The following is a 22752-nucleotide window of genomic DNA, read 5'->3' on the forward strand; positions in this document are numbered from 1 at the left end:
GGGGACCAAACGGCCTCAGCGCCTACTTGTATATAGCGTCACTGGAATAAAAAGTTGGAAGTGTTTATGATCGTACAATAATTTTTTCATGTTTTTAACATACACATATTTTACTAATTCGTGTGTGTTATTCATTTTTGTTAGTTTGGCAAATGCAAATGTACATAAAGCGATATCGACCCTTGTATTGTTCACGTGTTTTTTGTTTTAAAATTAAACAATTTAAAAATTTAATAAAAAAACAGGAAAATGCTTCTTTCTGTTATTTTCACTATTACAAAAAATAAAGGGGAAATAGCTTTAATGATACTCGAGTTATCGAATTAAAATCGGTCTATGGGGGATTCGAATCCCTCACTTCGGTCCGGCTAGGGTAAGCGGACGCGCTAATTATTACTCTATGAAGCTGAATTATCTCCATTTGATTTTTTTATATAGAAATTTTGCTTGAGAGCAACTTTCGAGTTGAAAACACTCGCCCAAGACTCTGGTTGTAAGATTTATTGATATTAAAACATTTTTCTTTAATTTTTCAGAAAAATACTTTTACTGCGTTTTGAATTAAGTTATTTACGGACTTTAATGTATGAAAAGATCGGGTACTACACAGAGGAGAAGATTAGGAGTTATTAAGAAATGTTGAAGGCATTGGATATTTGCCAAAAGTATGTTGCAATATTCAGATTTATGGATTAAGGTTTTCGTTTTTTTTGTGGCTTGAAAACAACTGTTGGTAAAACAGCTATAGATGTTTAATTTTTTTCATGACATCTTGATTAATTGAATAGATACACAAGAAAATAATGAATGCAATAAATTCATTCCCTGTACATTTTCTGGATATTGATATTGAGATCGCCACACATTGATCCCATTGATTATTTAGTAGATATGCAAATAAAAATCCATTCTAAACATTGGAATTTTGAATACTTTTTTGCAACCACACACTTCAAACAAAAATTCTGGAGTATTAACTCTTGTGTGGCTGTGATGTCACACTAGTCGACACAGAACACGAGACTTGATATATCTCTCTATTTTCTTAAATGATGAATTCGTATTTTTTGTAATCTTCAAATGGACATTTTCACACCCGATTTGGAAAGTAAAACTTGTATAACTATGTTAAATGTTAATACGAAAAAAATAATTTATCCTTGCTACGCTAAAAATATATGTCCGCTAATTCAGCCACAAATCTATACAGATTCCTTATACAAGAGAGAACACAAAGATAGAAGTCATAACAAGGAAGACAGACACGCTGTTCTGCTGCAGGTGTTGTCTTAAACAGATTCAGTCTTCAATCGGTTGATTACAGTGATAAGAGACGCACGCGCGTAACATGAGTGGCGTATTTGTGATTTTTAATTTATTTTGCTGTAACAGGGCTAAATTATATGATTATTTGCATTAATTATGGTTGAAAAATTATTAAACAGTTTGTCTCAATATTTAAAAAAAAAAATTAATATTCAGATAGATGAAAGTTCAGACTTTCTGTTGAGAATATTCAGTTTTTTACTAGTGGTAACACGATGTTACATCACCGCGCGCAAAGGAATTATATACCACCGTATTTTAAGAGTTAAAATATTATTTTTAGTAGGAGTTGCTTATTATGTACAATGCTTATATTTACTATATTATATATGTTCTTTCTAACTGCTCAAACAATAATGCTATGATCTGGGAGATAGACAGCTGTGGCCTGGTTAAGGAACTTCTCCACAGTTGCTTGATGAAGTGAAAACCACAGAAAACTCATTCAAAAAATCCAGACTGTTCGCAGACATTAACAAACCTAACACTTTTACAGTGTTTGGCATTTTGTTTCCTAAAGTTATTTATTTCAAGAATTGCGTTTACTATTTTTACCGTGTATGATATTACCTTACGTAATAAATCTATATGGCTAGTATGTAGATAAAGAAGTATGTAAATGACACTTCAATAAGAAATTTCAGCTCTACAAAAAATTCGATAGAATATAAAATATATAAATCAACCGATGAAATGAGAGTAATGGAAGATTTCCGGTTTGCTTGCCGTGAATGAGAAAAACTGATCGAGAATAAGCGGAAGAGAACCTCTGACGTTACACGCGGAGTTATTTCAGAAACACAAAACTTTAAAAAATCATAACGCTGATAATGAGATACATAAAAACTTTTTTTTTGTATAGTTTAATAGTTTTTAAATAAATAAAAAAAACCTACCGAACTTCCTCATAGAGAAAATGAGTTCAGTATGCGGTTCCACTCCTCATAAGGTTTTAATTCAATAAGTTGGAATAAAATTTGCTCATATCTTATAATTCAAAAGTAATATTAGGCAAACGAGTACATAAAATGAGGAAATTTAGTGTTACGGTTAAATTGGATTTAAAAAATGAATTCTTTTACGTTTTTCGAAAATGTATAAAAAAATCGATTTATAAAAAATTTAATACTTGAACAACTAACAAGTTCTTCCGAATCAACCAATGAAAGAGTGTCGTGATTAATTTTCGGTCACCGACGAGAACTTGTGACGTCACGGGCGGAGTAATTACAAAACTACAAAACTTTGAAAAAACGTAGCGCTGATAATACGATATATAAAAATATATAATTAATTTTTTGCTTTGTTCGATAATCAAATAAATGATTATTATAAAAAAAAACAAGACGAATAAATAAAGTTATATGAATTGTACCACTTAACTAACTTAATTCTTAAATTTACGCATTTAAAGCTTGTTCTATGACATCACTCAAAATTGTATGTTAAATAATTAAATCACTAAACACTTTAAAAGGCTTCCCTGCACAATCGGCAAAACACAGTAAAAGTTGTTTTCCTAAGGTTTAATGAAAACTCCATCTATTTTTTTTTTTAAGTCTTCAAAGTAGCCAAGAAACGCCTAAATGTACACACAACATATTCTAGTAATAAAAATCTTGCTTAAGCGAATTAATAAATATGTATCAAATTCGTTCTCAGTAGTGCTTAGAGCACTGTATTACAATAACAAATGCACCGCATTGATGCTTTGGTACATACAGGTAAGATAATCAGGCTAACGTTTCAGGTGTCAGTCCACGGACAGTAAAATATTGCAGTGCAAAACAAAATTGAAAACATTAAAACCAAATTTCAAGTCAACCCTGCCATAAATCGAAACAGGCGAAAGCGTTCTATTCCTATTAAATAAATAGAATGGCATTTAAGTGACACGAAAAATAAATGTAAAAATAACAATATGTTTCTTTTTGGGTGATACCGTGTTGTTGGATTTGTTCCGACGTTCAGCTACCATTTGCAGGAGCCATTTTCAGGGTAAACTGAGTGTTTTGAAGTTGTGTTAAAACCTTCGCACCTAATTAAAACAACGTTTTATTTTATCAACTCCAAAATTGTTTTTTTTTCAACTGGAACGCGTGACGATAGATAATTATCTGGGTACTTACAGCTGGTAACCATGTTTCTCGGGAAGGAGTATCTGATAAGCTCCTTGGACAGTTGGCATCTGGTGAAGATCTTGGCTGATGACGGGCTGGTGGAAGTCAGCCAGAGCAGCATCACCGTAAAGGTCACGACCCTGAGCAGAGATTGGGTCGGCATGACGACGGTGCTCGGTTGGAGCATTCTAACTGTTTCCTAAAAAGTAGAACTCATTTTAATTGGGTTTCCGCAGTCAGGTTGTGATCCCGCAAACGTGAACTACAATCACACAATCGCACAAAACGTGAACTACAATCACACAAAACGTGAACTACAATCACACTACAAAACGTAAACTACAATCACACTACAAAACGTGAACTACAATCACACGAAACGTGAACTACAATCACACTACAAACGTAAACTACAATGACACTACAAAACGTGAACTACAATCACACAAAACGTGAACTACAATCACACAACAAAACGTAAACTATAATCACACTACAAAGCGTGAACTACAATCACACTACAAAAGAATCAATGCTTTGCATTACAACAGATATGAAAAACATTTTAGAGAAGGTAATAATAGAAGTCTAGGCATCTGCATGACTTGTCATAACCTGTATTTCCCATACTTTATGACCTGTAAAAACTTATTTAAATTGTTCCTTATCTCCGTTTTAATATGTTAATTTAAACAGCTCCCCAGGGAGTTGAATCCAGTCCTTGTCTACGAAAATTTGGACAAACTTTAAATATTCTTGAATGTTTTGTATGTTTTCAGTCATAAAAAAGTTTTTCTTTTTTTGAAGTTTACTCTTAACATAAATATGTCACAACAGAGATGAAGAAAATTTAATGAGGGAATATATAAGTCTGTGAATTTACAGGGCTTATGACTTGTCATTGGCTGGTTTAAGTGCCACTTTACATATTGTAAAACATTTATCATTCTACCTATGCTTGAACATTTATATTCCTTCAATTCTTTCATGTATTGATTTTTTTGCAGCTAAAACCTTCATCGATGCGGGTGAGATTTTGACCGAATTATTTCACCTACATACTAGGCTCGAAAATATGTTTATGTGGATTCAACTCCTTTGGGTATTTTGCTATGATATATTGTTGAACAGTAAAAAAAATGTTATTTTTATACGTTTTTTTTATTTTCAAATACCTGTTCTCAAAATATTCCAAAAGCCGCAAGCAAAGGGATTTTAGCTTGGTTTTTTTTTTTTAAGAAAATATTTACGTTCTTATTATTTACTCAAATATTGTGATTTTAGGGCCATTTACAACGAGTTGTTAATAACTCACTATTAGAAAATGGAAATCAAGTTGGGGTGGAGTGAGCTTCAAACTTCAGATCTCTGATCTCTGATTCGTGAGTCCGCAACACTAGTCACGGGACCACAACCCGATAAAAATCAAATTTAACATATATATTTTACACATAATATTACGATTAGGATTAAATATTCTGAATTGTTATTTATAACCCAATATTTTTATAAAGTAACTTGTTTTTACAAAGTAACATTTTCACCGACTAATATACTATGCCGCTAATTAATTTTATACACACCCACACAGTAACATCAAGTTTTTAGTAAACAAATGATTGAAAAACTGGCTTAAATGCGGTTTTTGACAAAAATATTTTAGCTAGATTATGTTAAGTATTTATATTATTAGAAAAATGGTTTTTAAAACAATATTTTACATTGTGATTTGATAAATAAACTATGTTTTTAAAAAATATATTGAATGTTTCAATTTAAACTGCTTATATTCAAAAGTAGTATCTCCTATCAGTTTTCTCCAAAAAACAAGTATAATGCAGTAAACCTTATGAAATACAGCATTTTATGCTAGAATAATTACTAAGTCACTAAAAGCAGTTTTTTTTTGCCGTATCAAGTTTTGAAAACTGCATTTTAACTAAACTTGGAAAAAATTTTGTCCGCCTGATGCGCATTTGATAAAAAAAACAAATGATTTATATAACACGCTTTTTTCTCACAACTATTAAAGCTTTATGATGAAATTTTTTTTTGTCAATTTCGTAATGATTTACTTGTCTTAAAATTTTTTTGCGTTTTTCTTGAAAGTGGATTTTTTGAGTTACGGCGGTTTAAGGATTGCGCGGCAGCACTTTACTCAATAAAATATGTAAGTACCTAAAATATGCAAACCAGTGTTCAAAAATTTTGTTTTAGTTTCCTTTGTATTTTTTTTGTGTTAAATTCCTAGTTTGTTAAAAAAATATATTTGCAAGTAGAAAACTACAAATAGTTTATAAAATTATAATGTGTAAATGTAAATGTTTTTTCTGTAATGCTGTTGATTTATCATTAAAAATAAAATGATTTAAGCCTGTTATGGCAATATTTAAAAAAATAAAGGGATTAAATGAGTTTTGTTTTTATGTAGAATTAATATCACAGCCAAACAGGAGTTAATTGAAATATTCAAATCAGTTAGTGGAAATTTTTGATGAAAATTCATCGTAAACAAAAAAATTGTTTCTAATAAAAAAATACTAAAAAGTGTAATACGAAGAAAGAAAACATTTAGACGTAAATTCAATTTTTTGTTTGTTGATTTTTTTCCCGTTAATCGTTTTTATTAACACTAGATTATTTTTATTTATTGAGATTTTGGAAAAACACATTAAAATAATTAAAAACATTTTTTTAAATCGATTAATACTTTAAAGCATTTTGTTAATTTATCACTTCGATTTGATTAATGAAGATATGATTCTGACCTGGTTTTGGTACGTGGGACAGGACGACACGATGTGATCTCGATCTCATTCAGCTACATACTAACAAATTACTCTCTTCATAATCTTCGCAGACCCTAAGGATACAGATTACCTTCTGGTACATCATGCACTTCAAGAGCTTGTCAAACTAAAGAGTTATCTATTCGAGAGGCACTAACTAAGCAAAATAATATAAATAAATTAAAAATAGTCCAAAAAACATTTGAAAAGTGGTTTTTAAAGGTATCGTTAGTCAAGATTTATGAATTTCAAAGTAAGAATGTCATTTAAATAACAATGAAAAATTGGATTATCAGCAAGAAAATGTATTAATTGTCACAAAATTTTATACTAGAAGTCTTTAAAATTTTACACATTTCCTCTAAATGTCCTAAAAAATCCTTATTTTAATAAGAATGTTATGGCGGCTGATTACAAAACTGTATTAAAGTGATTTGGTTGCATGACTTGAGTCTAAAATCACTTTGACATGTAATATAAAATCACTTGATTATGTACATATGGACAAAACACTCGTTTTTCTCTAAACAATCTTTTTTGAATTATGCCACTTACAAAATCTACTCTTTAATTATGGTTATATTGGACAACACAACGTATTATTTTATACTATAGTCCTTAAAATGTAACATGATTAGAATGACAGTTGTCAGAAAAAGTGACGACATAACTCTGTAGTAACGTCAAAGGAGTTATTTATATTGACACACGAAAAATCATTTGTATCTAGCGTGTCAATTAATTTTTTTGAAACAATGCTTGAAACATAAATCAAAATAAATAAATAAAATCAGCTTTAAAACTAAAATAAACCTAATTATTAACGACGGTCTTACAAGGTTACATCATTTTGCAAAAACGTTAGAGATGCGACAAATTGATCAATTTAAATTGATCGAACAAAAAAATAACTCATTTGATGTTGTTCACGATAAAAATAAAAATTTCTCATTTTTTGGTAAATAATTATTTTAAACAAACTAAAATAGCCTTGTTTTTGCGTTTTTGATATCAATTTTCGGAAACAGAGTTTCATGATTGCATGAAATAACTGATAAAATCGATTTGATCAGTGATCAGTAATTTCCCATCACTAATGAAATTAGTTTGACAGCTGTCATTCTAATCAAGCTATATATTAAGCATATTACAACAGAGACGAAAAACATTTAAGAGAAAGAAAAAATGGAAGTCTAGGCATCTACAAGGCTTATGACCTGTCAATGGCTGGTTTAAGTGCCCACTTTACACACTGTGTAACATTCACCATTCTACCCATATTTGAACATCTATATACCTTCAATTCTTTCATCTGTTGATGTTTGTGAAGTTAAAGATCTGAAACCTTTATTTATGCGGGTGAGACTAATCTAATGGAATTATTTCACCTGCATACTAGGCAACGCCAGAAAATGTTATTTCTTCAATTTCTATACTTCTTCATAGACCAGGTGAATTTATCAACAATATTTTGAGTTTGTGCAAATTTTTGTAGACAAGGAATGAATTCAGCTCCCTGGGAGCTGTTTATATAAACATATTAAAACAGAGATGAAGAACCCTTTTTAGAAGAACTCGGGTTGTGGTCCCGTGGCTAGTGTCTCGGACTCACAGACCAAAGGTCCGTGGTTCGAATCCCACTCTACCCCAACTTGATTCCATTTTCTAATAGTGAGTTATTTACAACTCGTTGAAAATGGCCCTCAAAATTAAATATTTGGGTAAATCATAAGAACTCAAATATTTCTTTTTTTTTAATAAAAAAAAAAAAAAACTATATTTTAAGGACTAACGCTTTTATTTTAGTTCGATCTTCTCAAAGTTAACATCATTTAATTTTTTTCCCTAGTTGGAGTATATGGTGTCCACAAAGAGCCTCTAGTTATCTCTGTCAGCTGCAGAGTTCTGTGCATCCTAAGAAGTCACTTCGCGTCCCGTAGTTCTGACATAAACTGCCGACGAAGTCTGCAACGGACGTCCTGGACGCCGAGAGCCTGATAAGAGCCTAGCGGCTACCGTGGTGTAGTGGCCAAGACGCTTGACTCACACACGGAAGGTTCCGGGTTCGATTCCCGGTGAGTCCTGGCCTGTTGTGGTGCAAAAATAAATGAAAATGAAATGAAACGAAAATGTATTGTAAAGAAGGCAAGATTGGAAGGAGGCATCTGCAGTATATTGTCCAGCCAACCATATCGCCTACGCTTGACGACAGTTGTCACCCGAGTTTGCTTCGTCTGATCTCTTATTTTATTATTCCTCAAAGTCAAACCGCCGCTAACCTAAGATTTTTCCGAGACAAATGCTCTCAAAACTCAATATTTTGCTGTTTCGGGTCGTAGTGAGGTGCCACGATTCGCACCCGCAGAGGAAACATGTTATGCAAAGGTTATGTAGGTGGTATTTTTTTTCCACTGAGAAAATATCATATCTCCAGACAACCTTAACTCTTTGCTCAATGACGATACAATTTTTCCTGATGTAAAATTATTCATTTTTATTTAATATGAGAATGCGTTTGATGTAACTAATCACTGTCGGTACATATTTAGATGTTTTTAAGTAGTTTCGGCCATTTTTAAGTAATTACGAGTAGTTCAAAAACTGACTCCTCGGAATTAGTATTGCGTAGACCTGTCTCCATTTTATTGTGTACAATTATTACTACTTTTTTACAAACCTCAATTTGTAAGTAAGTTCTTTTTTTTCCAATATTTTTATTGTTTGTTTTTTTATTTATGATTATTTCCAATACATAAAGATGCTGGATGTCCTATCCAAAACTGTTAATATATATATTTATATATATATATAAAGTGTTTAAATAAATAAATAAATCTCTACTTTATCACACCGAGAGTGTTCAGTGTTTTGGAAGAGCGTATAAAGAACTCTTTATTTATTATTTATTCGCGTACTAAGAACTCTTTACAACTCCTTAGTGCGAAGAAGACTCGAGAGTGGCTCGATAATTTGGGGGCCACATAAACTGAAGTACTCTCTTATGATAAAGAAAATCCAAAAGAAGTTTCTGAGATATCTCTACATGAGAGAGTGCGGGAATTATCCTCGGCTCTACCCGACCGAGTTTCTCCAGGGTATGCTTGGCTACAACAGTTTAGAGACAAGAAGGAATGTGTATTTGACTACACATTTTTATCGATTGTTGTGCGGTATGATCGATAATTTTAAGATTATGATGAGCATTGGTGTGTATGTTCCTGATAATTACCTAAGACAGCGTCAGCATAAATTGTTTCATATTCCGATATACAGGACCAACCTGCCTATGAATATTATGCCTCTTGGAAGAGCTACGGTTATGCTGAACAACATCGCTCTGGATATTGATCTGTTCCATGTATCCGAAGGGGTTTTCCGGAGCAGGATTCTCCTACTACTTTGACCTGAGTCTCTTTCATGTATTTTTGTCTTTTTCATAATATTTACGTATTGAATGTATGTTTGTAATGTTTATGTCATATTTAAATAAATTAATTGAATTAAAATTGAATAAGCTCTCAAGGACAAAAACTATTTTTAAGAAAGGAGTTAAGCCCTGGATTTTATTTTGAAAAACTCTTGATGATTTTTCGGATACGTAACCACCCTTTTTTCCAAACCAAATTTTTGCGTTGGCTGTTTACCGTATTGATGTGCAATATTATATATTTAAAAAAAATATATTAATAATATTTGTGTTGATATATTCGAATGTCTGTGTCAACTAATAACTCGTCCCAACTCAACACAGGACTTTTGGTCCAATGAAATTGGGACTTATGTCTTAAAAAAAATGTAATAAACTCTTTATAAGTAAATAAATAATTTCAGTAAATATACTGTATCCAAAAAAAAAAGATTTTTTAATTGAAATTTCTCGACGATACAAATTTGTAACACTATTAAAAAAAAACAAATAAAAACACATCCTTTTCAAGCAAAAAATATCATAATTCAAAAATAATAAGTTCTTATATTCTACCATCTCGTTCATGGATTAAAATATTATCACTGTTAAATGTGGCTTCTGCTTTTCCTAGCCGTACTCCCAGTTCTTTTTTAAAACCGAAAGCTGATGTAGCATGGTACATAAAATTTAAATTGATTTTTACTCGATTCCAAGCAAAGCAGGATAAAAAATCTAGTATTTAAATATGGCAGGTGTATTTTTGATCAATTTTTATGTGAATTTCCACGTATGGAAAATTCTCTGAAAAGATTGAATGAAAGTATATGGAAAATAGAGATTTATCAAAATGAGGAAATTGCAAAACGGATTGTAATACGGAGTATGTAGAGCAGCCTTTGAAATGGGTACCTATTTACGCACGCAGAGTAGGATGGCGTAGATGAAGACTAGTTCTCCCCGCTTTTATTTGATACAGAATATTGAAAAATGCTTTCTGCTAGCCTTTATTCACGTCCACGCCGAAAAAGAATACAGGATTGTGTGAAATATAACTATCTCGATAAATTTACTTAACTATTAGATATATTTACTATTTCATCACCTCCATTCCTATCCGCATTAATGGTACACAAGGCACTGCATTGGAAAACAAAATGCAGCGAATTTTTTTAATTAAAAATTTTATGAATTATTATGAAAATAAAACATTGTTCTTAGTGATACAAAATTTTATTTTTTTACAAGAACATTACTGTAAATTCGGGAAAGCACTCCTCCCATCGACGGGTGATATAAAACTAATATAGTAAACACAAAATATTGTTCACAATGTCATAGAATTTAAACAAAAATAAACAAATTAATCAGTAAAACTTAGAGCAGGGGGGTGTTTTTCCCCTTATCTAAGGTGTTAACACATGAATGGATAGTTATCTAAAGTACAGATATGGAAACATGATTAATGAGGGCGAGACATTAAGTAGAATTTATTTCTTAAAATTTAGCACATAAGTGGAAGTTAAATTCTACGACATTGTGAACAATATTCTGTGTTTACTATATTCGTTTTATATCACCCGTCGATGGGAGGAGTGCTCTCCCAAAACTATAGTAGTGTTCTTGTAAAATAATAAAATTGTGTAACACTAATAACAAAGTTTTATTTTCATAATAATTTATAATGAAGTGTTACGAAGTGAACGCCGATTCAATGAAATAAAAAATAAAAAAATATTTTATGCCCAAAAAAACCTATCGTAAAATATTATTTGCCTATAAATTAGTATTTTTTTTCATAAAAAAAATAAATATTCGCGTTCTTACAATTAACCCAAATATTTTATTTTTTTGGTCATTTTTTAGAAAATTCTTAGGAGTTGTAAATAACTCACCATTAGAGAATGGGAATCAAAATGGGACAGTATGTTGTATGTTTCCCACCTCAGACCTTTAATCCGTGAGTTTGCTTCACTAGCCACGGGACCATAACTTGATTCTCTTTGTAATTTATTTAACATCAACTTAAACTTTGTGTATCCATTAAAAAAAAATTAAAGCTTTTTTATGTAATATAACTAAACTATGTCTCGTCCTGTTAGACTCATAATCTTTCCAACTTGTCCATCGGGAAGAGACATTTTCACCAACGATAATAAAATCGAAGTGGTTGATGAATACATTTATCTAGGACACAAAGTCAAACTTGGTAAAGATAACCAGATAGCGGAGTTACCAAGAAGAATAGGGCTATGTTGGGCTGCTTTCGGCAAACTTAAATATATTTTTGAAAATAAACAAGTCCCTATATGCTTGAAAAGACAAGTATATGAATCGTGCATATTGCCGGTGACAACATATGGACTAGTAACCATGTCTATAACACAAAAAAGTAGCCAGAAATTAAAATGCACGCAACGATCCATGGAAAGACCGATGCTCGGTGTATGTCTAAGAGACAGAGTAAGAAATGAAGAAATAAGGCGCCAAACCGGAGTCGTGGATATCATGGATCGTGAAGCGAAATTGAAATGGCAGTGGGCAGGGCACTTGGCGAGACAAATGATGGCAGGTGGACACCCAGAATAATAAAGTGGAGACCATGGGCAAACAAAAGAAGTGTTGGAAGACCACAGAAAAGAGGGTCGATGGCATCGCCTCCATTGCCGGTAAAACGTGGATGATGAAAGCGGGTGATAGGAAGGAATGGAGACGTTTGGAAGAGGCCTTTATCCAGCAGTGGAGAGAATAAGGCTGCAGAAGAAGAAGAAGAACTATACTTTAATATAATTATTTGTTTCAAGTGTGTTGTTTTGAGGTTAATAAAATGCCACTCTTGTGGTTAAAGTGTGGTTCAATAACTACATTTGATAGTTAAAAATGTCATGACAAAATAAACTATTAAATTTTTTATTTTGCTTCGCCCAAATTTTTAAAGGCACGAATGTTTTACGAAATTCTAAGAATTGTAGAACTGAGATGGACCTGACAAACATAATTTTCAAAATATATAATGCTTTAAGTGATGTCTCATCTATGTTGCAATTAATTTTTTTTTCATGTTCCTAACCGGGTTACCAGAAGTAAAAATCTTCTCAGTGAGCAACTTTTGTTGTTATGCCCCAATCAATGTCCAGAATGTGTAGATTAGTCAATGCGTCACACGACTTGGAATTCTTTGGGATAGATCTTCCAGCTTTTCGTAGATCTCTTTGCTATTAACACTGTGTCTGATGAAGATGGATGAGCATGGGTTAGCTCGAAGTCTTATATGTTGATCTGTGTTTTTTCTGTTTAGTTTCTTCACATAACTGTTGTAATTGGCTTAGGCCGTATATGAAATGAACAAGTATTTAAAATATGTTTAATTATAAAAAATAGTTAATATTTTACTTACAAAATAATAACGATAATTATATTAATTCTCAGTTTTTTTGTAGTATTTAGCTTAAATAATGGACTTAAAAGCTCATAAATAAATTCTAAAAGTTTAGGGAGCTTTGTTTCGGTGTCAAGTACTTTGTATACAGAATCAAAACTTCTTCAATAATTTGCTTAAGAACAAAATGCCTCAATACTAAAACTTTTTAATTTACTTCCATTGGAAAAAGTTGGACCGTATCAGAAGCATTTTTTTCTTTTTTAGATCTCTTAAATGTCCGACAAAAAGTTTTTTTCTATCGTGAATTCAGAATCCAAATTAAAAATGTTTTTTACTTGAATTGGAGAAACATAAACAAACGTAAAAGTTAGCTTTCAATAATGGAAACAGTTTAGTTACTGATACATGAGAAAATTGTTTGATCGGAGAGCATACTTTTTTTAAGCCTTCATAAAATTTAAAAAATATACAAAGAAAAGATAAATTATGTACACAATAATAAGTCCCGAATGAGAACATTGTTACCAGATGTCGTCTGATTTATCTTTTCCGTTCAAAACTTTAATCAATTTCATCGATAGTCTATATCTCCTCAAACACATTTCAATAATTTGTCCCATCAAAAGAAAAGGCGGTGTGATTTTTCTTCAAATAAACGTATTCAAGTATTTTCTTTCTGGATTATGGCACATACGTTGTGTTTTTTTTACACACAACAAATATTTACCATTGGCGTGTCTGTATAGTTTTGAAATTTAATCTTTATCCTTGTTACACAAAAAATGAATGTCCGCTAATTCAGCAACAAATTTGTATAAGAGAGAGCACGAAAATAGAACTCATAACAAGGAAGACAAAGACGCTGTTCTGTGGCCGGCGATGTGTAAAACAAAGTCAGTCTTTAGTTGATTGATGACAGTGATAGAGAATGCACGCGCGTATTATGAGTGGCGTATTTTTGATTTTTAATTTATTTTGATATAATCGTAACACGGATAAATTATATGTTTATTTGCATAAACTATGGAAAAAAATTATAAAACCGAATGTCAACGTGTTTTGTGTTCTGTCTGTCTGTTGTCTGAACTTAATAATATTATATGTTACATCACCACGCGCAAAGGGATTATTTACCACAGTCTTTTAAGAGTTAATTTAAAAATACCTAAAATAAAAAAAAACATGTTTTAATACAGAACGTCACATCATATATTTAAAGTTTGAATGAAGTGTCATTCAATATGAGAACAGACCTATATGAATAACATGAGAAAGGCCTTTTTAAAAATTAAAATTATATTCTGATATATTTAACATATTTCTGTTTCCTTTCTAGCATTTTTAGTAATCCATTTATGAACGAGTTTTGAAAACATTGTTTTTTATTTTGCTTACAAAGTTAAAAAGTTGTATAGCTAAAACTAGAGTTTCCTAAGACAGCGGTGCCCGTATTTTAACGGCCGTAGTGAAAAGTGATGCGGTGGACAGCCTTTGTGACTAGAGACTAGAGAGTGCACAATAAGTTTTTCTGGGTTATTATGCCGTGTGTCGTTCGTACTCTCTACCGACGTTTCGGATCACGTTACAGCGTCCATCATCAGGGTTGATGTTATTTGTGTATGAATATGTGTTACGTTAGGTACATAGAATTTTTTACCGTGAATTTTTTACCGTATTTGTGTATGGATATGTGTTACTAAGTACCTAACGTAACACATATTCATACACAAATAACATCAACCCTGATGATGGACGCTGTAACGCGATCCGAAACGTCGGTAGAGAGTACGAACGACACACGGCATAATAACCCAGAAAACTTATTGTGCATCTTAACGGCCGTGAAAATCTAAGAAGTTTAGACTAGAGAGTGGTTTCCTAAAATAACGGTGTTGGAAACACCGTTAAAAAATAAAACCACTCTCAAGTCACCGCTACGACGGCTGTCTACCGCATCTCCGTTCTCTACGGCCGTTAAGATACGGGCACCGCTGTCCTAGGAAACCCTGGCTTAAGTGCTTCTTTTAGGTACAGTTGTGATAAAACCTCGTACGGACATTTTGCTGAGACCTCTCCCTATTGTTCGACCAGAAGTGTGTAAAGCTAGGGTTTCCTAGGACAGCGGTGCCCGTATTTTAACGGCCGTAGTGAACGGTGATGCGGTGGATAACCGTTGTAACAGTGACTAGAGTGTGGTTTCCTAGGAAAACGGTGTTATCAACACCATTTAACACCGTTTCCCTAGAAAACCACTCTCTAGTCGACGTTACGACGGCTGTCTACCGCATCACCGTTCACTACGGCCGTTAAAATACGGGCACCGCTGTCCTAGGAAACCCTAGCTTTAGAGGCCAAAAAATTACAGTGTCTTTGTCCGTAATTTGTTTTTTTCTTTGGTAGCAGAAGTATTGTTTTTTGTTTGTTAGCAGAAACATAGGTTTAACTGGCCATTTTACACACTGTGTAATATTCACCGTTCAATCCATGTGTAAACGTCCACACATCCTCAACTCTTCCATCTCTTGACTTTTGTGAAAAAAAAGAGCTGAAACATTAATCGTGTTTGTGAGATTCATCCAGCTGAGCCAATTCATCATTTAAGGCAACGCCTGAAAACAAGTTTTATACTTTTATATTTCTTCATAAGAAGTATAAACTTACCAGTTTAATCAATAATGTTTTGAGTATGTCCAAATGTTTGTAGGCAGGCTGGATTATATGTGGCCACCTCAACCATATAATGACAGGTCTTAAGCTTTGTAAATGACTTGACTTCCATATTTCCTCCTCAAAAATGGTTGCCCTCTCTGTTACAACAAATTTAATCTGTTCCTATTTAAATATTTTTAAAACGGAAATTTAAAGACTTAAAAAAAAAGTTTTGAAACGCAATGAAATTATTATTTGTGTTTAAATGTACTTTTTTATATCCATTACTTTTATGTGTATCTTAATTACTTTTTTTCCCTGTAATATTTAATGTTTTTTTTTTAGTTTGTAACCTGCTCTACTAAAATATTTATATTTGTGAAAAACTTAAACTGGATTACGTACGTACGTATTTATTTATTTTTAAAAATAAAATATGTTTTTCGGTAGAGTTAGTTTGAAAAAACAGTAAAACTGACATGTTTTGGTAAGTTCTGACGAACCCAAAAAAAACATATAAATACCGTATTTATTAAAATAAACTTGTAAGTATTTCATTGTAAAGATTCTGTACAACAACTTATTCTCTTATAAATAGAGCATCTGGGTAAATTTTAATTTGATGCCAACAACATTAAATGTACAAAAGTTCGTTTATAAGTTATATCTTATTCTGCCTTCTTGCAAGTTGAGCAGAGTTAACAGAAGTACTATTTCCAATATTACACCAACTCTTGATTTACAAGTTTCTAAAAGCCCTGTACTAGTGATGTGGAGCGCGTAACCTGTGGTTAGGATAATCTCATTTTCTTAACAGGTTATAAGAATAACCGACTGACGTTAAAATAATCGATTAAAGCCTGTTGGCTTGGATCTTGGATCTGAAGTGTTACTTTCGATTGCTATACTCAACAGAAGGAATTTCGCCTGTAAAAAAATGACTGTATCCCCTTTAGGATGGGTAACTTTTCGTAAGCGATTAAAATCATCTTGGATGATCCACGATCATTAGACTACCCGATTTTCATGAATTCACGGTAAATTTAATTAAATATAATTTGTTTTAAACATTGAAGATTTCCCTTCGTGCTGCTGTGAATATACTAATCAATCTTCTAAACACATCTTCGGTTTTAATTTCCTGTTTTCTAAAAATACCGAATGAAGCTTTTTGCTACTGACTACGACTCTGTTAATAGTCCTGACGTATTACCATATCTTTAAAGTGTTTATAGGGTTTTAACTCTAGGGAAAACAATAGTTTGAACGTATCCCGTGTTAAACCATAATAATCAACAGGTAAAAAGTATAGTTTATTAGAACAAATAATGTCATATTATTTAATAACAATATTAAGAATAACAGTACAAAAAATAACATTGAATACTTTAAAAAATATTCATTATTGAAAGATAAAAATATGTTAAATATTAATAGGTGTACAGGTAAAAATATAAAATAATAAAAATTTAATATTTCAATAAAGCAGCTACCTTCTCTGTTCAATTTCGTAACACCACGAAGTCACCCCTGCGTAGCGCCTGCTAACGTCACTTAAAAAAAATGTTTTTATTACAGTACCTTGGCTACGCCACGAGTTTCATAATGTCACAAAGATGCCCCTAAGTAGCGCCTGCTAGAGTCATTCAACAAAAACATTCTCGTTTTCATTACAGTCATAAATTTCTAATGAAAGAATTTCAGAAATTCATAAGCTATGTCATAAAAAATACCGAATCATCTGAAACTAGTTGAAATTTCTCTAATTAATTTTTATAATTAATTACCAGGATGTATAAAATCTTAACAATGATACTGTTTATTCTTTGACATGCTTTGAAAAGCTCAATTGACATGTTTGTCAATGGTAATATTTACTGTAATTTGTCATATCCAGCCGTGCTCACACGTTTATTTATTACGAAAGACTAAAAATATGACAATTCAGTTAAGAAAATAATTTAATACAGACGAAAAATTCGAGTTAGTAAATAATCGAATCATTTGATTATTACAAGTTATTTATATCCCGTTATTATTATCACTACTCCTTACTAATTTTTCGTTCTATAGTTTTGTGTTTCCCATATTTTCTACACAAGACTTCTCTTCTACTAACTTGAAAAATCCGACAGCAAGATTGATCTCATTCGTTATTGTATAACTCGAGTTTTCTTTTCTCTATAACAGCAATAACAATAACGTGTAATTGATTAATTTATCTCGATCATAAGTTAGTCCAATTTGCAAAGTCTGTTGAAAGATTATTCGATATTCTATTTATTGTTCCTTGCTTATTCAGTATTATTTGAAAAAAACAAAAAATAACCAAAAAGTAAATTTAAAAACAATATTTTCTCAACTTGTTTATTTAAATGTACAATACAGCACTACTATCAACTACAATGTACGTTAATTATATTATTAGGCTATTAAATGTTTTTAAAACCAGCACACTAGATTATTAACTCTTGTGTAGCTGTGATGTCATACAAGTCGACATAAGACACAAGACTTGATATATCTCTCTTATTTTAAAAAATAATGAACACGTATTTTTGTAATCTTCAAATTGACATTTTCACACCGGATTCGGAAAGTAAAATTCATATAACTTTGCTGGATGTTAATACAAAAAATATTCACCCATGCTACGCGAAGAATGAATGTCCGCTAATTTAGAAACACAGCTGTATAAGAGAGAACATAAATATAAGACTCATAACAATAAAGACAGAGACGCAGTTCTGTGGCGGGTGTTGGGTAAAACAGTCAGTTATCAGTCGGTTGATGACAGTGATGGTGGACGCACGCACGTAATATGAGCGGCGTATTTATGATATTTAATTTATTTGACTACAACAGGGCTAAATTAAATGTTTATTTGCATAAATTATGGAAAAATAATTATAAAACAGTGTGTCTCCATGTTTTTTTTCAAATGTCTGAACTTTAGAATATTCCGTTTTTTACTTGTGGAAACACGATGTTACATCACCGCGCGCAAATAAATTATTTACCCCAGTCTTTTAAGAGAAAAGGTTCATAAGAAAAATGGTAAACAAAGACGAATAATTAAATTATATATATACACATATTGTTAAATTATTAAATGATTTTTTTGTTTTATTTTTTTAAATAAAATAACAGCCATTATCACAAAAAACAAACATAAAAATAAGGATTTAGATCAAATTATAAATAAAATTATCGATAAAAGATTCTTCACTTTTATTTTATTTTTGACCAACGAGCTCTTGCGCCTAAGAAAGCATCTTCAGGACTGATAAATTGTTTACAACATTTTAAACTTTTGTTATATTTGTTACAAGGTTAAGGTATAAGAAGGTCACATACGCATTTTATTAAGGAACCGACAGTATATATATTATTACAAATGGTTTGCAAAAACTGTGCATTTTTTGGAAAGTTTGAGACGAAAATTGGGATTGAGTCCTAGTATTTTTTATTATTTAAAAGGTAAGGAAAAAACATATGGAAGACGAAACAAAGTCTGAAATACGCTTTTAAGTAGATTAACTTAGCACAATACCTTGATTTTACGATACGGAAGTTTACATATTTTAAAGAACATACATAAATATTATATTTTTATTTTCGAACTGAAAAATTAAAATTTTAAAATGCAATGATTGTGAAGGTACACATATTCGACAATGTAAGTGGTAGGTCACTAAAAACTAAGCTAAAAAAAAATATTGCCTTTTATAGGTTAAACAACGATAAATCTAATTTCGAAACCCACTTAAACTCGCTTAGCCACACTTTTGACAGCAAAAATATTGTCATAATATTACACTTTGAAAATAAAGTGAAAAAGTGAAAAAGTTAGACAAACTTGAAACATTAGAAATAAATAGGATAAAACTTTAATCTGTAGTGATTAGTTAACAATTAGAATTTACGAACTGCCCTTAACTTAAAAATTGTGATATTCGATTTTAATGTCGAATATATACCTTATCGATTGTAATGTAGTTAATTCAAGCTTCAAATATCATAATTGTTGTTTTATTAATTTATAAAAATAAAAAAAATCGACTAATTCACAACTAACATAAAAATAGAAGGTTTTTACTTCGAAAATAAAAATATAATACTAATGTATGTTCCATATAAATATGTAAACTTCCCTATCATAAAATAAAGGTATTGTGCTGTAAGGTTAATCTGCTAAAAAGTGTATTTCTCACTCTGTTACTTCTTTCATATGTTCTTCCCTTACCTTTTAAACATTAATAATTATAAAAATTACTAGGACTTAATTCCAATTCCGGTCTAAAACTTTCCGAAAAAGGAACAGTTTTTGCAAACCAGTTGTAATAATAATGTCTCTTGATAAAATACTGATGTGATCTTCTTATACCAAAACCTCGTAATAAATATTAAAAATTTTGTTGACAATTTACTAGTCCTGAAGATGCCTTCTTAGGCGAAACTATCCGTTGGTTCAAAAAAATATATATATTAAAAATAAAAAAAACCCTAAAATCAACAAACGGAAGAATTGAAGAAATATGGATGTTCAAACATAGGAAAAATGGTGAATGTTAATCAGTGTGTAAAGTGGCCACTTAAACCAGCCAATCACAGGTCATAAGCCCTTTAAATGCCGAGAATTCCATATTCCCTTCTTTATGGTATTCTCCATCCCTATTGTAATTTGTTAATCTTAATGACTCCCGAGAGGGTGAAATCCAGTCTTTTGTCTGCAATTACAATATTTTATGTTATGTTTTATCTTGGCATTTATTTTGTATATTTATTTGACGTTTTATATTATATGTAATGTAAACTATACATTGGTGAGCTAACTGCTAAATGGCAATTTCTTCCAACCAGCTAATAAGTTTTATTAACATAATTTAAGTTTTACTAAATTTATATTTACAAAAAAAAAATAACAACGGATCCCTAATTCTATGAGGCCAACACCCCTGTGTTGAGTTTGGAAACAACAAAATAGAAAGTGTAGCCTAGACTTCCATATTCCCTTATATAAGGTTTTCTCCATCCCTGTTGTAATTTGTTAATCTTAATAAATCCCGAGGGGGTAAAATTTAATATTTTGTCTACAAACATCGGGACAAACTCAAATATTGTTATAAAATTATTTTTATTTTCTGAATGTGATTCCTAAGCTCCAACCTTCAACAAATGATTTTTAGAATCATACCCAAGCTTTTAAAGCAATAAATTAAAAGAATGTTAAAAGAAAAACAACATTTTATAAGATAGGAAAACAACGTAATCATTTTACAAATTGTTTTTTATAATATTCACATCATTATTTCTACGGAACAGATATGTGACATTCAAGTTATATCAATTTAAACAATAGTGGTACTCATTTCATCAAATTTGCTTTAGTGCATATTTTCAATTGTCTCAGTGGAACTGAAGAGGAAATACTGGAATGAGAATCTCTCTCTTTCGTCTTCCTAACTTCAAAGGACTTTCACAGAACTCGGATTCCTTACTCATTTGAATACTTCCTCTAAGGACGAAAGGGATATTAAGAATTGTTTCTTTGTCTTTTGCAAAACAGAGGACCAATAACAAGCAGTAACTTCCAGTACTTACTTTATTAACATACTGTACTCAAGGGGATGAGGGTAAATTATTTTGTGAGGAAAAATACACATTTTTCAAAACTTATAATTGTTCGTAAATATTTATATTTAACCACTTTCCGACTATTAAAGTCTACCGATTTCAAGATGTACTCGTCTTTTCGTCAGGACACTCACTACACCAACATGAAAATACTTAAATACACTTTCACCTTTACCACCACCGTACTATACAAAATATTTACGAAAAAAATACACAAACTAAATGCAGAGTTTAAGGGGATGCAAACACCACCATGTTCAAACATGCACTAAAATAAAGTGAGTGTCCTGACGAAGAGACGGGTAAGTCTCAAAACTGTTAGACATTTAAAGTCGGTAAATGGTTAAATACATATATTTACCTACATTAATCAAAATGTTTGACCACAAAGTCAATGCTTTAAACATAAATAAGTAAAAACCTAATTTCAAAATCGAGTGGAAAAAAGTCTGACTCGTGGTGTAGTGGTTAACGCGTTCGCCTACCGCGCTTGAGGTTCTGAGTTCGATTCCTGGGAGAGTCGACACAAAGTATTGTGTTTATAAGGTGGTTTGGAATGATATTTATATATTTATTTTATTACATATTTCAAAAAAACAACATAAACATAATGTTTACAAATTAACCGAAAAATAGCCAATTACCGTTTTCTAAATACACAGCCAAAAAAATAAAAAAAACCTTCTTGTGTATAGTCGCCCCGTATCAATCCACGTATATTTTTTTTTTAAATCAATGAAATAACTCATAAATATGAAAAAAAATGTTTTTTATTTTTAACTTATTTTAAGAAAACAGTTTCGTCAACGGATCGGAAGTGATCCAAAATTAGCCTTTTTTTCTTTAAAATGAGAGAAAATAAATACAATATGAAAGCATAAAAAAATAAAATATCTTAACTTGTTAATTACAGTTAGATTGAATTAAAATTATTTTTAGCAAGTTAAGCTCTAGCATTTTCTTTATGGGTTGTTTAGAATGGGAAAATATATATCGATTTCAGAAAAAAAATATGGAATATGGGATTTTTTTATTATTTATTTATAAATCACATGACATTAAGTAGTTTACAAAGTATAGTATATATAAATTACATTTTCAGAAGTTACTACATCTCAATTCGGGACTTAAATAACAATAACAACAAAGAAACAAAGCAAGTTTAAAACTAAGTATAACTAAATATAACACAACGATATATACACAAGCCAAAAACCTTTTCTTACGCAAACAAAATAAATCTATAAAAACGCTTTCACGAATGGAGGAAATGGTAAATCTAGAACTAAGGAAAACAAGGTCGTTAACAGCATTTGTGCTTGATATACCAATACGAAACAATTGTTGCAGTCGAGTTATTTGTTTTATTTATTCATTTAATTTCACACTATAAACAAAAATTAATAACAAAAATAATGCGACCTTACTGGGGTTACCCGTGCC

General features: G+C 31.1%; 2 protein-coding genes across 2 annotated transcripts in view; one reads left to right on the forward strand and one right to left on the reverse strand.

Moving 5' to 3' along the window:
* The window catches only part of LOC148282072 (lysozyme-like), a 40203-nt gene extending 33919 nt beyond the window's left edge, over positions 1-6284 (reverse strand). The window contains exons 1-2 of the mRNA XM_088225668.1: positions 6215-6284; positions 3456-3645 (exon numbers count right to left, since the gene is read on the reverse strand). Of these exons, the coding sequence (XP_088081794.1) occupies positions 3456-3633 (178 nt within the window). The 5' untranslated portion in view covers positions 3634-3645; positions 6215-6284. The remainder of the gene's footprint in view (positions 1-3455; positions 3646-6214) is intronic.
* Lrt (Leucine-rich tendon-specific protein) overlaps positions 1-22752 on the forward strand; it is a 280436-nt gene that overhangs the window by 121749 nt on the left and 135935 nt on the right. The window lies entirely within an intron of this gene.

The sequence above is a fragment of the Micrasema longulum genome, unplaced genomic scaffold, assembly GCF_059751315.1.
Source record: "Micrasema longulum isolate JH-2025_06_02 unplaced genomic scaffold, ASM5975131v1 h1tg000379l, whole genome shotgun sequence".
Classification (NCBI taxonomy): domain Eukaryota; kingdom Metazoa; phylum Arthropoda; class Insecta; order Trichoptera; family Brachycentridae; genus Micrasema; species Micrasema longulum.